The sequence below is a fragment of the Neolamprologus multifasciatus genome, chromosome 3, assembly GCF_963576455.1.
Source record: "Neolamprologus multifasciatus chromosome 3, fNeoMul1.2, whole genome shotgun sequence".
NCBI classification, from domain to species: domain Eukaryota; kingdom Metazoa; phylum Chordata; class Actinopteri; order Cichliformes; family Cichlidae; genus Neolamprologus; species Neolamprologus multifasciatus.
This window is the reverse complement of record NC_140441.1, coordinates 34,861,171-34,877,009: the sequence shown is the minus strand read 5'-3', so window position 1 is coordinate 34,877,009 and position 15,839 is coordinate 34,861,171. Positions and strand designations below refer to the sequence as shown.

The 15,839-nt window shown below is 40.2% G+C and overlaps 1 protein-coding gene across 1 annotated transcript; it reads left to right on the top strand.

Moving 5' to 3' along the window:
- The first annotated feature begins 6,072 nt into the window (after positions 1–6,072).
- LOC146522777 (tripartite motif-containing protein 16-like) lies at positions 6,073–14,424 on the top strand. Its single transcript, XM_085153224.1, has one exon. It carries the CDS (start codon positions 7,130–7,132, stop codon positions 8,531–8,533), a length of 1,404 nt encoding a protein of 467 aa, XP_085009350.1. The 5' UTR covers positions 6,073–7,129; the 3' UTR covers positions 8,534–14,424.
- The last annotated feature ends 1,415 nt before the right edge of the window (positions 14,425–15,839 follow it).

The following is a 15,839-nucleotide window of genomic DNA, read 5'->3' as shown; positions in this document are numbered from 1 at the left end:
TATTTTGTATAAATTTTGCTAATGCAGTCAGTGAGACTAGTCTCATTTCACTTTGACAATATAAGTGGATATATTAAAAAAATATTCTACTAAAAATAATCAGTGGTGAAATTTAACTAGACTCAAATGGTAAGCTTCAGTGAAAATTTAATATACATTTATTTCCATTTCATATCACATCATGCATCTTCTCAGCTCAACTTCATCTCAGAAAAATGTTTTTCTTTTAAAGTGAATATATAAATACTTTATATAAGAAGGAGACACATAGACTTCTTTTAATATATAGCAGCACTATATTTGTTTGAAAGCTTTAGTTACTCTTAGTAACTCTTAGTAGTAGCAGCAACTCATAATTAAACCCAATTTTAACTTATAATCACAGTGCAAACTTTGTACTTTTTATTCAAAGCCATTCAACAACAGCGACAGACTCCAGTGTTATAGCAACACTGCATAAACAGCACAGAAAGAGAATAAAAGGTTTCATATTTACCTCCTGTCTTCCTATTCGGGGCTGAAGTTCATGATGGCAGCTAAATAAATGTAAACTGCAGCATAACGTGATTAAACTGGGATATTCCAACTTAACTGTTGATTTTTTATCAGAATGCTCTGGTCAAATGTTTGACTCTTGTAAATAAACCTCCTTTCTTTGAGTGCAACAAGTGAACTGTCTGCTTGTTTCTCCATAAAACTTCAGAGCGAAACAAGTCGAAAGAGTCCAAACGGCGACAGCAGCTATCAATCATTTTACTTCTCAAGCTTTTTTATTGATTCTTTTGTTGATTCATTTGATAAGAAATACTTGTGCATTGTGTATTAATGATAGGTTTGTAGCTTAAACCTATTCGCTGGAACGTTGAAGACACTATAATTACACAGCAAAGCAAGACACGAAGTAGGCAAAGTTCTTCATGTTACTCATGCATGAGGGAGACCTGCCTGGAGCCAAGTGTCGTTCCACCACTTGACCCCCGTCAGACTCTCAGCCAGGTTCCCCATAGCACTCCTTTTATTGTGGTTACATGAATATGCATAGGTTCATTAACATATAACATCATAACATAGGTATACATGTAAACAAAGGATTGTGTATGTGTGTGTGTGTGTGTGTGTGTGGGGTCAGAGTGTGACCCCATAAATGACTTCCCTAAACCTACTGGTCTGGAAAGTCCAGCAGTTCACATAAACAAAAGGCACTTAGCCTAAAACAGATATAGCCACGTTTTATCCTACCATAAAACAATAAAACAAAGTACGACCTCTTCCCATGCTCCCAGGATGTAGGTGTGGATTCCAGAACACTCTGGAATCCACACCAAGCCTTTGCAGCCTGCTAAAGATCACACATCCTATCACTACACAATTGATTATACACCTCTAAGCATATATAAGTAGATATTTCTAAGCATAAATGACAATCAACAATACAAAACCTAACAATGAGCAATAATAAATATTTAAAAAAGAAAATCACAGTCTCATAAAATGCACTGCTCATTGGATTAAATGTCAAAAATTGCAGTGTTTAATAGTTTAATGAGATGGTTTGTCTTTCTGTGCCATAATAAAATGATATGTTTTTTAAAGAAAACATTTTTGAAAAAGAAATAATAATTACCAGTAATGTCAAATAAAAGACGGCATACAGAGAACCTAAACTAAGGCATAAAATAAAATAGCCTTCACTCTATCTTTTTGGAACCTTTTGTTACATTAGTAGGAGGGGCAAAAAGAGTTATGATGGTGAACCTGTTAATAATTTATTTTAATGGATATTGCTGTCATATAGGGCGGCTTTTGAACACAACAACAAAAAAAAGTTTTCTTTCCATCTGAGGTCGCAGTCACTGTAACAGCACCTTTTTGTGTTTCTCTGCATTTGTGGACAGACTCTGGCTCCACGCTGAACTATGACAGCATCATATTCACTGCTGCTGTTGTGTTGTTGGAAATCTGGGGCTGCTTGAGCCGAATGTTGCAATGCAACAGAGCTGAGGATTAAACGAAGAATCGTTTTTAATCATTGTTTAAGGATCGTTATTACTGTCTATAAAATCCCCACAGTCTCTGTAATATTCTTAGCCTTTGAACCGTCAAAGGCTTTAAAAGAAAGAGGGATCTGAGGGAATGTTAGATAAGTGAATACAACGAAACACATACTTTAAAAAGTGTATTTTTTGGCCGCTTCCCTTGGACTGTCCACCATTATTTGATAAACATCCCACCGCCTACCAGCCTTAACGGTCTCGCCGTGAACTTCATTTATGATCCACTGGAGATAAAGCAACATACCATTAAAAAAATCTCCAGCTGTTTTTGCATCACGTGATGGCACAATAGCAAACCCGGAACAATATGGATCCCCTCTGGGTGCTCTCTCTGCTGTTTGCTGATGATAAGTTGGAGGTGATTGAGTGCTGAGCTAGCGTTAGCATGTGGGAGGGCATGTAAACAATGGTAAATTGCAAGGTAGATAGTAATGCCTGCACTGAATGGACATGGCCTCTAAGTCTGGTGATCAGTGACTGTCTATAGTTCTAATGTTATAGCACCAGTCCTGAAGTACATAGAGACAGAGCTCACAACCCCTTTCCTTACCAGAGTCTTTGTTAGGGTTTTGTTAGGGTTTGCCTCAGTGCTATTGGGGATGTCAAAATCAGAATCAGAATATTTTAAGAATCCCTAAAAGCCAGGATTCAGTTACAATCAGTAGACAAAACTCCCTGACAAAGCGGTTGAATTAAATCTCTGATTGTAGCTCCTCTATTTTGTTTGCGAGGGATTTGCCATTTGTGAAAAAGATGGATGGAAACAGGGGTTTGTTTTGTTGTTTTTGCAGCTCAACGCGATAGCAAGCTCTGCAGCGCCGCTTTTGTTTCCTCTGCCTGAGCAGCCTGAGTTGCTTGCTGTTACCAACAATAACCCACAGCCTTACAATCTCAGGTGGGATGCTGTCAGTCCAATCTGACATGAAGCAGGGTTCATGCTGAGGCCGATGTCTATTAGTTCCTGATGACTGAAAGTGATAAGGGCGTTGCAGGAAGATGCAACCCAAAAGCATATTAGGAAAGGGTCAGGGTCATGTTTCAAACCAGAATTAACAACTACAACAATACTTGTAGAGTTTTTAAATTCAAGGAATAATATGATTATAACGCATGTAAAACAATGTTTCATATGCTGATGAAAAAAGAGGGGTTTTGAGCTGTGCCAAGGAGTCCAGCTGATGAAGGTGAAGGGGTTATAAGTTCTAAACACAAGGTGTAGCACGACTAATGGCTCTGGCACTAATGAATCTAAGTCTAAAATGAGGAAGCGGTCAGCAGAGTAATTGAAGCAGCTGAGCTGTTGAAGCAGTTGAGCACAGAAAGGACTGTAAGTATGAAGAAGGACTGAAAGATATGGGGGTGCCAAGTCATTGAGTGCTTTCACAAAGAAGAGCAGAATCTTATATTGGATATTGTCAGGGTTATATTGTTGATTGTCATTTATGCTTAGAAATATTTAACCATATATGCTTAGAGGTGTATAATCGATTGTGTAGTGATAGGATGTGTGATCCTTAGTTGTCTGCAAAGACTTTGTGTGCATTCCAGAGTGTTCTGGCATGCACACGCACATCTTAGGGTCATGGGAAGAGATCATATCTTTTCTTGCTGATATATGGTATATAGATATATGATATATAGTATAGCAAACACATCTATATCTGTTTTAGTTTAAGTGCCTTTTGTTTAGATGAACTGCTGGACTTCCAGACCAGCAGGTTTAGAGAAGTCGTTTATGGGGTCACATTCTGACCCCATAAACGACTGACACCCCCCCCCCCACACACACACACACACACACACACACCTACACAGACGGTACTCTTTGTTCACATGTGTACCTATGTTAGTGAGCCTATGCATATTCATGTAACCTCAATAAAAGAGCAGTGTTACGAGGGAGCAGACGAGAGCGACTGGGGTCAAGCGAAGGAACGGCGCTCGTCCAGCCCTCTCCCTCATATATGAGTAACACAAAGAACTTTGCCTACTTGTGTCTTACTTTGGCTGTGTAGTAGAATTGTCTTGAACGTTCCAGCAAATAGGTTTATGCTACGAACCTATCAGATATGTTGGGAAATGATGAGCCAATGAAGCTGGATAAGAAAAAGTTTAATATCAAGAGCAGACTTGATGCAAGCGAGGAGTCTTGCTGCAGAGTTCTTGAAAATTGTCACCTCAGTCATTTGTTCAAGAAAAACATATTATTGAGAGATATGGATCAAAAACATATGAGGACCACAGAGACTGCCTCAGTCTGTATTGTTCTTTCTGTGGACCCTTCCTCGCTGCAGGGCTTTAGTTACTGAGACACATACAAAATGTTCATGCAGTCCAACTGCAGGTTCACAGACTGCATGAAAATGAAATAGTAAATAACTATTAATATATTCCCAAGCTTTGTCATTGCCTTTGGTCATTAAATCAGCTTTAATCATGAATATTTTACCTCACTATTTTATTGTATTCTATCTATCTATCTATCTATCTATCTATCTATCTATCTATCTATCTATCTATCTATCTATCTATCTATCTCTTTCTATATATATATATATATATATATATATATATATATATATATATATATATATATATATATATATATATATATATATATATATATATATATATATATTTCTATCTATCTATCTATCTATCTATGTATATATATATATATATATATATATACATATACAGATTTGTATCACAGACTAGTGAACATCACACAAGACAGCCGTGAGTCTCCCCAAAACTTCCTCTTCAGAGCAATTGAGTTAAAAGAGAGGCTGCTGCTCGCATCGGAAGACACAGGGTCTGATGACCAATACAGCCCTGAGCTCATCCAGAAGAAATTCTTGAGGTCGGTTAGTACTGGGCTACTGAGTGACCTTATCAAGTTTCGGCTTAAGCCCTATCTTGATGACCCTCAGGTTACAGATGAAACCCTCATTGATAAGATGAATGAAGCAGCTAGTGTTGAATCAAAACACTAGAATTGTAGTTTTATTTTGTTTCAATTGAAACAAAATAAAACTACAGGCAGCAAATCTGTAAAAGTAAATGAACTCCAGACGGAAAGGCAAGCCAGTCAATTTGGTCAGGGTGTAGCCGAAACTAGGTTGGGGACTCAAGAGCTGAAGTAGTGAAACCCAAGAGCCGCAGAACATCTGTTGTAGCTGCTTCCCGAGTCAGAGCTGCATGAAACAGTCAGGCTGCTGAGAGAGGAGATGGCTGAATTAAGGAGGAGCATCACCACCCCTCAAGGCCCTACTCGCCCACAAAGAACCAGTGGGAGGAGGGGATGTAAGGCATGCCAGGAGCAGGGAACAGATGATCGGTGTGAACACTGCTTCAAGTGTGGCCAGCCAGAACACCTCTCCAGGGGCTGGAGAGGATGAAGTGGGGCAGCAGAAAGATCAGAGGGCACTCAAGCGGCAATCCAGACCAGTGCCCCTCCCAAATCATTAATTCCCATCCACAAAGAAGCAGATGACAAGTTGCATGAACTGCTTTGGAATCAAATAAGACAACTGGAGGCAGAATTAGAGCAAAGTGGCAAGGCTAAAGAAACTGTGGGTGCCACGTATGCCAGTCATCTCTCACTACACTGTCAGGCTAAGCTGAGAGCCCTGGTCGGGAAGAAGTGTATGGTGGATTGTTTCTTTGAAGGGGTAGAAACACAAGCATTGTGGGATACAGGGTCACAGGTGACTATCATTAATGAGAACTGGAGGAAGTCCTGCTTTCCACATATCCAACTGAGAAGCACAAGTGAATTCCTAGTTGAGGATGAGGCTCTAGTGAGTCAAGCAGCGAACCAGCGAACACCCATACCCTTTGCAGTTTGGGTTGAGCTCAAATTTAGGCTGGGGTCAACTAGAAAGCCACAAAAATGATGAAGAGGGTGTGGTGAAAGTTGGGAGACAAAAGATAGTGATTCCAGCTGGACAAAGCAGGGAGGTTAAGTGTAGTGTGAGGACAGGTCATCCATGACCTCCTGTTTCAGGGATGACCTGAAACAGGAGGTTCTTTTTCAACCAGAGGACATTTCAAAACTACCAGAGGGGGTTAACCTGAATGAAACTGTCATTGGCCTGCAGAGGGGAACCCTGTCCAGGGTGGTTATTCTGCAGCCATGACATCCCCCTCCTCCCTCATGTAGTGTTGGGACGACTACAGCAAGTGAAGTCATTTACCCAGTAGACATAAGACCAGTAAGTGCTGAAAACAAGGGCAAGTTGACGTGTGCTAGTGAAAACACAGGGAGCACCCCAGCGCCCCAGAACAGCACAAAGGGGAGTATAAGGAGGTGGGCAGTTGCAGCCAAGATTTATGGGACCCACCTGTGTCAGTTGATCACCTGACCCCAGATCAGCAGGAGCAGGTGAAAAAGGTCCTACATGAAGAGTGTGTTGCATTTTCAAAAGATAATAGCGATGTGGGATGCATCCCCTCCCTGAAGTTAAAGATCAGATTGTACTCTGAACTTACTACACATTTTGGTGTGTAAATGCAAAAACAGACAAGACTCATTATCCCACTTTAAGGCACAGGGAAGAAAACTTCTTGTCCACCAGTAAAACCCCAATGTACAGGCAGCAAGCTGAGGAGATACTAGGATATCCACTGCCTCTAACCAAGGGCAACTCTAGGCTGAAACAGAGTCCATTGCCTCTCCAGCAGACTCGTCCTAGTTCTAGTCCAGCCCAATTACATGGAGAGGTTTTCTCAACCTCACATTCTACCTCAGGTTACTTCCCTATCAGAGGGGTGACATTACATTTCCAAATAGGTGTTGCTTCCTAAATTCAGAAACTTACAATCGGGATTTGTTTTCCTGTTTTCTGTAACTGAACTGTTTCAAAGCAGTACTGAACATGCAAACACAATTCAATTTGTCCATAACTCTATCAATAAAGATATGAATGCTGCCAAACTACCGAATGTATGACTAAGACTGATAACCACTCCCTTCTCTCAACACACATTCACCACTGGCACTTTCAGTTCAGGCAATAGTCTAATCACTACAGTTCAAAGTACAAACATTACAGCTGTTACAGAAAGGAGAAATGGCGCACGGAGGAAATGAGCTGAATTCAGAAACCTTCTCTTGTTCCATCTGTTTGGATTTACTGAAGGATCCGGTGGCTATTCCCTGTGGACACAGCTACTGCATGAACTGTATTAAAAGTTTCTGGGATGAAGAGGACAGGAAGGGAATCCACAGCTGCCCTCAGTGCAGGAAGACTTTCATACCGAGGCCTGTCCTGGAGAAAAACACCATGTTAGCAGCTTTAGTGGAGGAGCTGAAGAAGACTGGACTCCAAGCTGCTCCAGCTGATCACTGCTATGCTGGACCTGAAGATGTGGCCTGTGATGTCTGCACTGGGAGGAAACTGAAAGCCATCAAGTCCTGTTTATCTTGTCCAGCCTCTTACTGTAAGAAACACCTCCAACCTCACTATGATGCAGCTCCATTAAAGAAACACAAGCTGGTGGCCCCCTCCAAGAAGCTCCAGGAGAACATCTGCTCTCGTCATGATGAGGTGATGAAGATTTTCTGTCGTACTGATCACCAAAGTATCTGTTATCTCTGCCTGATGGATGAACATAAAGGCCATGAAACAGTCCCAGCTGCAGCAGAAAGGACTGAGAAGCAGAAGGAGCTCGAGGTGAGACGACTAAACATCCAGCAGAGAATCCAGGAGCGAGAGAAAGATGTGAAGCTGCTTCAACAGGAGGTGGAGGCCATCAATGGCTCTGCTGATCAGCTGATGCATGTTGAGCTGGAGCAGCTCTTAAGCAAAGAGGACCACAACCAGTTTCTACACAACTACCCCTCACCAAGAGAGGAATGGACAAACATCTCACTGACAGTCACTGAAGAGGGTGTTTTACTGTCACCACCAGAGCCAAAGACCAGAGCTGAATTCTTAAAATATTCACGTGAAATCACACTGGATCCAAACACAGCAAACACACATCTGTTATTATCTGAGGGGAACAGAAAAGTAACAGTAATGAAAGTACAACAGCCTTATTCTGGTCATCCAGACAGATTTACTTTTTATCGGCAGGTCCTGAGTAGAGAGAGTCTGACTGGACGTTGTTACTGGGAGGTGGAGTGGAGAGGGAGAGGAATTCGTGTAGCCACTGCATATAAGAAGATCAAAAGAGCAGGGAGGTTTTATGAATGTGGTTTTGGGTGGAATGACAAATCTTGGGCATTACGTTGTGACACAAACAGCTATAAATTTTGGCACAACAATGTCCAAACTGTCCTCTCAGGTCCTCGGTCCTCCAGAGTAGGAGTGTACCTGGATCACAGAGCAGGTATTCTGTCTTTCTACAGCGTCTCTGAAACCATGACTCTCCTCCACAGAGTCCAGACCACATTCACTCAGCCGCTCTATGCTGGAATTCGCCTTTATTCCTTTGATGGAGACACTGCAGAGTTGATTAAAGTCAAATAGAGAAGACAGGTTCATGTTGATCCCTGACCATTATATGTACTTGTGTAGAGAGTCTTGGAAATAATATTGCACTGATTCAAACTGTACTTACATTTATATACCTTACATCAATATAAATCTGAATTTGTTCTTATGGCTGATAATCATGTGAGTTTAAATGATACTACTCTTCATATTCAGCATGTTTGAAATCTGTCATCAGTCTGGTTAGTGGTTTTATTCTGTAGTTGCTGTAGTGGGTTGTCAAATGCAACAATATATTGGAGCTGCAGTGATTCATCAGTTAGTTGTCATGGTCTGCATGCAGGCGGGCAGGAAACAGATCCAATATGCAGGCTCATGCAGGCTCATGCAGGCGGAAACTTAAATTCAAAGAACCTCAGCTTTATTGCTGGCACTGAACTGAACCTATACTAACACTAGAAATCACAAACCACACAGAAATCCTAAAATAACAATAACAATACACAAAACACTGGGTCATCGACCCAGGACTGTGACATTAGTCAATAATTGGAGAACTGATTCTTTTATAATTACTTCACACTGAAACGTTTTGTTGTGTTTTTTTCTTTTCTTTCATTTTATACTTAACATTTTTTAACATTAAGAGTTTTATACCCCACAGGATTATTTAAAGCTGTGAAGTGACAAAAACACAAAAATGTATATACTAAAAACAATTATGTTGATTTTCAAAACAGTTTAAGTTTAGTATGCTCCTGTTTTGTCATGTCACTTTAAATAAAGAGGGATACATATTTTGATAAATAGGAGAGATCATGTCTGGGGGCTTGTAAAGAGGCGTGAGCCAGTTATTTGTGCTATCAGTTGTGTAAGCGGTGAAGGTTGTTGAACTGATATGGCTTCACAGTAACAAGTACACGTTGCCTTGATCAGGTCAAGGTTTAACTGTGGGTTTGTTTTTATCTAGGACCAGTTAAGACCATCTCAGTTTATGCTCTTCAAGTGGAGGTAGGAGAAATGACACCTTGAATTCCGAGGAGGCAGCTCTCAGCAAATTATTGGATTAGATTAAAGTGGCATGATGAAAGCCACTGACATAGAAAGTCTTGGAGGCTTGAAGAACTCAGTGCAGCAAAACAAAAAAAAAAGGAAATGGATTGTTGCCCCTGTGTGCAAATCGAGTTTGGAAGTTTCAAAATGCATGTGTTCACAAGGAGCTTCTGAAGCGCAGATGTTTCCAAACACTGCTCCAAAGCGTGGTTCAAAATGCCCAGGTCATGTGACCATGACTAAACAAGGTTTAGGTGCAATTCACCACACTTTCAGCAGCTGGCGTACCTGGTACTGGGCAGTGTGAGACTCAGAGAGTTACACTTTCTTTTAAAGAGAGTGATTTGACCTGGGACTTGTAACTAGTGAATTAATGTTTTTAAAACTACCGCTTCTATGTATTACTCATGCAAGTGTAAAAGAAAGCAATATCCTCTCTCTCATTATTATTGTTGCTGTGGATTGTGAAGACCGATATTGATGATCCAATCATATAAACACCAGAATCCAAAATGTAATCAAATAAATATTATATAGATATATAAACAATATATAGACGTCTTATTAGAATGATTATGGCCACACAGGTAAGAGAAAGTGAGATAAACAGAGACTGGTGGGTGAACTCCATTCACTCCTATTAGCAGAGAGAGAGAGAGAAATACTGTGCTATTAACTCATTAAAGTATCTCAATAAAAACTGTCTGTGCTTTCAGGGAGAAAAGAACAGGTCAGCATCTGACTCTGTCTGCGCTCTAGATTTTTTCTACCTTCTAATCTGTTAGTCACATACTCTGCCACTATAAAGATTAGTTATTCTATAGAAAAATGGTGTTATAAACACTTTAGAAAAACACATCCATTAAATGCAGGTGACCTATTTCATAAAATGTTTCATGGCAAAATCCACAGCAGTATACAGTTTTGGAAGGTTTTTTCATGCTTCAGACGTTGCTCAGCAGAGAATGATTTAAATGGCATATCCTTGTAGCACCTGTGAGGAGAGCGTCAGTGAGATGTCACAATTGAAAATTAATGTAAGAATTCCCACAGGTGTAATCTCTTAAATATGGAAGCAGCATATCAGAGTGCTTTCAAATGCATTTTATTTCCACACAAGTTTTTCTTTTTCTTTCATTTCTGATGTTTTATAGAAGTATAAAAATTGATGTTTTGATTGTTTGGATAAACTTGCTTCAGTCTGTATTATATTTTATTTTTACATCACTATCATGAGACGTTGGTTGTTTGAAAGAAGTTGGACTTATTTTTTAATGACTGATGAAAATTTGGTGGTGGGAGAGGTTTTGAAATGGAGCACACCAATAAAAAATGTTTGATAACAAATGGTCTAAATCAGGGGTCTTAAACTTAAATGTGCTGTAGGTCACTGCTGGCGTTGTCATCTCATTGGAGGGCCACTTTAGTTTAAGTAGTACAAAAAACAAACAAACAAACAGCAAGAAAACACCCACAAATATTTCCAAAAATGTAGTGTTTTGTTTGTTTTTTTAAACATTTCAAATGTTGTATAACAAGACAAAACGGCAAAAGTGAACGCAATTTTTTCTCTCACTCTTAACTGAAACTTTTCATTGGACTACCAAATAAACACATTGGTACTCTCTTTCTGGACAGACACATGGCAGCACTTGTGCTATAATTTTGTTCATTTTTAACAAAATAAAAATGCAGACATAAGTGCACACATTAGTTTTTGACTGCGAGTGAAATTTATTTTCTTTACAAATAACTGTCTCACTGAAATAACACAGCCAAATCCGTCTCTCTGCTCATATTGCCTTAATATTAAATAATTTTTGGATCTATAAGATCTATAAAAACTTATTTTGACATTGTACTCAACAACAAACAAATACTCCCTAACAAAAAAGTAACTTCAAGGGCCAAATTGCAATATATTTCCTCATATCAATATACAGGCCGCAAGTAGGGGTGACATGGGCCACGAGTGGCCCCCGGGTCGCGAATTTGAGACCCCTGGTCTAAATGCACAGTTGTGATAAAAAGCTTACATCCACTCATCATCATGGGCATGAATGACATTGTGGTTTACTGGATATCTGTACAGGTTTTTAAAATCTAAGAATATTCTAACTGCATCCTTTTTCTGATCTATTGCGTTTCTAAATCCTTCGATCGATTTAATTAATGCCAATCATGCTGAACTGTTTGATCTGAAACTACTGACTCTAAGAGAGTAATTTATGTCTGTGTCATCAATTATTGAACAAATTTTTGAGATTTCTGGAGAACTCTGGAAATTGAGAAACAGGCCTATAATTTGTGAAGTGGTGGCTATCCTCAGTTTTATGCAGCAGCAGAACTTTAACTCTTTTCATTTAGTTTGGAACTACCGTCCTGAATAATCCCGAAATGCATGTTAGTGGTTCTGAAATCCCTTCACTGATCTTCTTGACAGTTTTCATAACAGTAGATGATTTGTATCTTATTTACAATATCAATGCTTTCGTTTTCCTTCACTCTTGTAAAGAACATTGAGTTATGATTTCTTCTACCACTCGGGTGCACTAACCTACTAATTTACATCTACTAATCAAAATGTTGGTAGTTTGATCCCTCGCTTCTCCAGTCTGCATACAAAAGATTCTTGATACTAGTTATGAATGTTTGATAGAAATCAATAAAGTAGAGGGAAAAAAGCTTGTGTGAATGAGGCATGTGTCATGGTCCGGGTGAGTTTTTCCACTCTGCTGGGCTCCACCTTCAGGCAGAGACTCCAATCAGCTTTCACTCCTGATTCCAATCAAGTCACCAGTATAGAACTTTGGAGTTAACGTCACGCCGCAATGCATTGTGGGAGCGCGGCATTTTCGGGGTCTACGAATCAAAACAAACACACTGTGTTGGAACGACTCAAAAGAGAATGGACTGTATAGAGATCTAGAGTTCTATTGTTGATCAACAAAGCACAAGAATCAGAATACAATACAAAATACAAAATCAAACCAAAACAAGAGAACTCAAATTACTGAGTCAAACTGACCCAGAACCGTGACAATCACACCCCATTCACACAAGCACTTTTTTAAAACTGTTTAGTGCTTACTGTCTAACATTCATACGCATTCACACTCTGAATGCTTCGGAGAGCAACATGGGGTTAGCATCTAAACAGGAAACCGGATATATGATCCAGCAGAAATGTTGGGCTTTACAAAGGTGACAGGCTAAAGTTTTATGATATAAGCATGCAAAAACAGTACAGAAACAGGAGGAGGACGTCTCTATTTACTGTCTGGTCTAATTATTAGTGGTTTATACAGGATGAGAACTTGTTTAACCATAAACCTCAGCATGGTTTAGTCTGTTAGTGATAGTAAATTCGATTCTTTTTACTGAATCGAGTTTGAATGAGTCACTCACCAAAGTGAATCGGATTTGAGTCATTTCAGTCACTGAGCCAGTTGTCCAGAGAGTGCAAAAAATGTACATTTTCACTCAAACTTAATTTTTTTCTCTTTTCATGTATATCCTACTGCTAAGATGAGTGATTAAAAAAACCCAACTATTTTTATAGAGCAAAAAGATTAAGACTTCTAAAGGGAACATTTATTTGATTTATTTTCATTTTATTTTATTAGTACTTTCCTCAAATGTGTCGAATATGTATTTTCTCATCTAAATGTCTACTGAGCCAGGGGGCGGTAATGTGCCTTAACACTGGTTGCCAACCAAGAAGAAGAAGAAGAAGCTGTGAGCCAGGAAGGAGGGGGTGAGTGAGTGCTGAGCATGAGAAGGTGGGGGGGGCTGAGCATTGGCTGTATCCCAATTCAGGGTCTGCAGCCTTAAAGGCCGCATTTTAAGGCCAATTACGTCACAGCGACGCAACGAAGGCTGTCCCAGTTCGAAGGCTGCTCGAAATGCGGCCCTCAAATGCGTCCTTCATTTCCCTGAATTTCAAGGACGTGGTGGTGTAGACTTCATGGCCCAACATATCCCAGAATGCATAGCGCAGCGGTGGGTGTGGATAATTTTGCCGAAAAAAAACGGCGGATGAGGGGCGCCCGAAGAGTAAACTTTAAGTAAGTACTGAATATTATGTCACTTATTTATGTGCAAATGTTTACTAACGAAGAACATTAAAACATTCCTGTTGGCCACATGTCGGCAAAGTTATGTGACATTAGTGACGTTTGTACTAACTTGGTTTTACAGCCGTTACTTTAAAATATACGCCGTTCAATAGCTGACCTTAATCAGAGAATGATCAAAGCTCATGTAGAAACAAACAAACAAACAAACAAAGGATTTTCTCCTTCATTTCTGTCAAACAATGCTGTATGAAACGTTTCCAGTTGTCAGTATCATGGTTGCTAGGCAACCTGGGCAGCGCAATGGAGGCTAGACCGTCCCATTTCACAAGCCTCGCACTTCCGGCCTTAGCGGTCTTTGAGTACGCGGCCCTTGAGGACCGTTGAGGCTGCGTACTTTAAGGCTGCCCTGGTCGTGTCCAAATTCATGGGCTGCATTCTCCTGAGGACCCGGCCTTCGCGGTCTACGTGGGCCGGGTCCTCAGAAGGTCGGGTAGGCCAGAAGTAAACGGCTGGGGAAATTGGACGGTCTAGCCTTCTGATTAGCGTCACCGCTGTCTCGGTGGAGTTTAATAAACTCGGCCGTCTGCTCCTTGCTATCTAAAATATAACAGGACACTGGCGTAAATTCTCGACCGTCTCACACTTCTATTTAATCAGTTTTCTGTTTGACGTTTATTCAGCTGTGTGAAAATCCCAGAGGAACCCACCCGGGGGATTAATAAAGTTTTATTTTATCTAATCTAATCTAATAACTTTAATCTCAGCCAAACCGATTTACTCACGAACAAATAAAACACTGAAAAAAGCCCAACAATAACATTTTTAGGTTGTCTAAGTGACTTATATATTACGTTTAACCTGAGTAGCGAAAGTCCGCGGTGATCTGAAAATGATGTTCCGGGAGTTGTGCCGTTCTCGGCGGCTTCAGTGACCCTCGAGCTCCCGGCTTGCTATCGAGCTGGTGGGTAGCAGATGCTCCGAAAACGTCGAAGCACTTTTGCAAATATGCAATATCTTGATAAACCGAGCAGATATTTGATGTTTACACAGCTACTTTCTCGCCTGAAAATATGTTAAAAGTTTATTTTGTGACCCAGAAAGATTAGTAAGAGTAATTTTAAAACTTAGTAGCGGCCGCCATTATTGGAAACTGGAGTTTGGCTGGGCCGCGCTATGAATTCTGGGATATGGTGGGCCAGGAAGGACACACCCGACCCATCCTTCAAATTCGGGGAAAAGGAGGACGCATTTGTCTGCTGCATTCGGAGGAGTCTACAAATTTGGACAGCCTTCGGCGCGTCGCTGTGACGTAATCGGTCTACAAATGCGGCCTCAGGAGGATGCAGCCCATGAATTTGGACACGACCCCTGAATTGGGATACAGCCAAAAGGCTGTAGAAAACATGGACGACGCGACAGCTCCCCAAAAATGAAGCCAAAACGTCTCTATCGCCGTCATAAACCCCGCCTTCTCCATGTTAGCGGATGAGACTGGGGTCAGACTAAAATAAATTTATTCTCCTTTGTTATCAATAGTTCTCATCACGCTGATTTATGTCCAAGGGGTCTCCTTTCCCATAAGTTTGATTCTAATTCCTACCGCGGTGATGTTAAATTGGGGTGAGATGTCGTCATAGCAGCTTTGACTGACAGCTGCAGTCACGGAGAAACTTGCGTATCTCTGTTCGCGAATAGCAGATAGAGCGTAGGCTCTGAGAGGACGCCCAGCGTTTACGTTACAAAAACACGACCGAGTGTTTTAACCTGACAGCCTGAGGTGTTCTTCAGTAGTGATGGTAAATTTGATTCTTTTTACTGAATCGAGTTTTAATGAGTCACTCACCAAAGTGAATCGGGTTTTTTGAGTCATTTGATTCACTGAGTCAGTTGACCAGAGAGTGCAAAAAAATTACATTTTCACTCAAACTTAATTTGTTTCTCTTTTCATGTAAATCCCACTGCTAAGATGAATGATTCTAAAAAAACAACAACTATTTTATAGAGCAAAAAAGAGCAAAAACATTTCTAAAATTAAGCAATTTCCTATCAAAATTGCTTAATAAACATTTATTTTGTTTATTTGTATTTTATTAGTATTTTCCTTAAATGTGTTAAATATATATTTTCTCATCTAAATGTCCACTGAGCTGTGAGCCAGGGGGCGGTAATGCACCTTAACATTGGTTGCCAACCAAGAAGAAGAAGAAGCT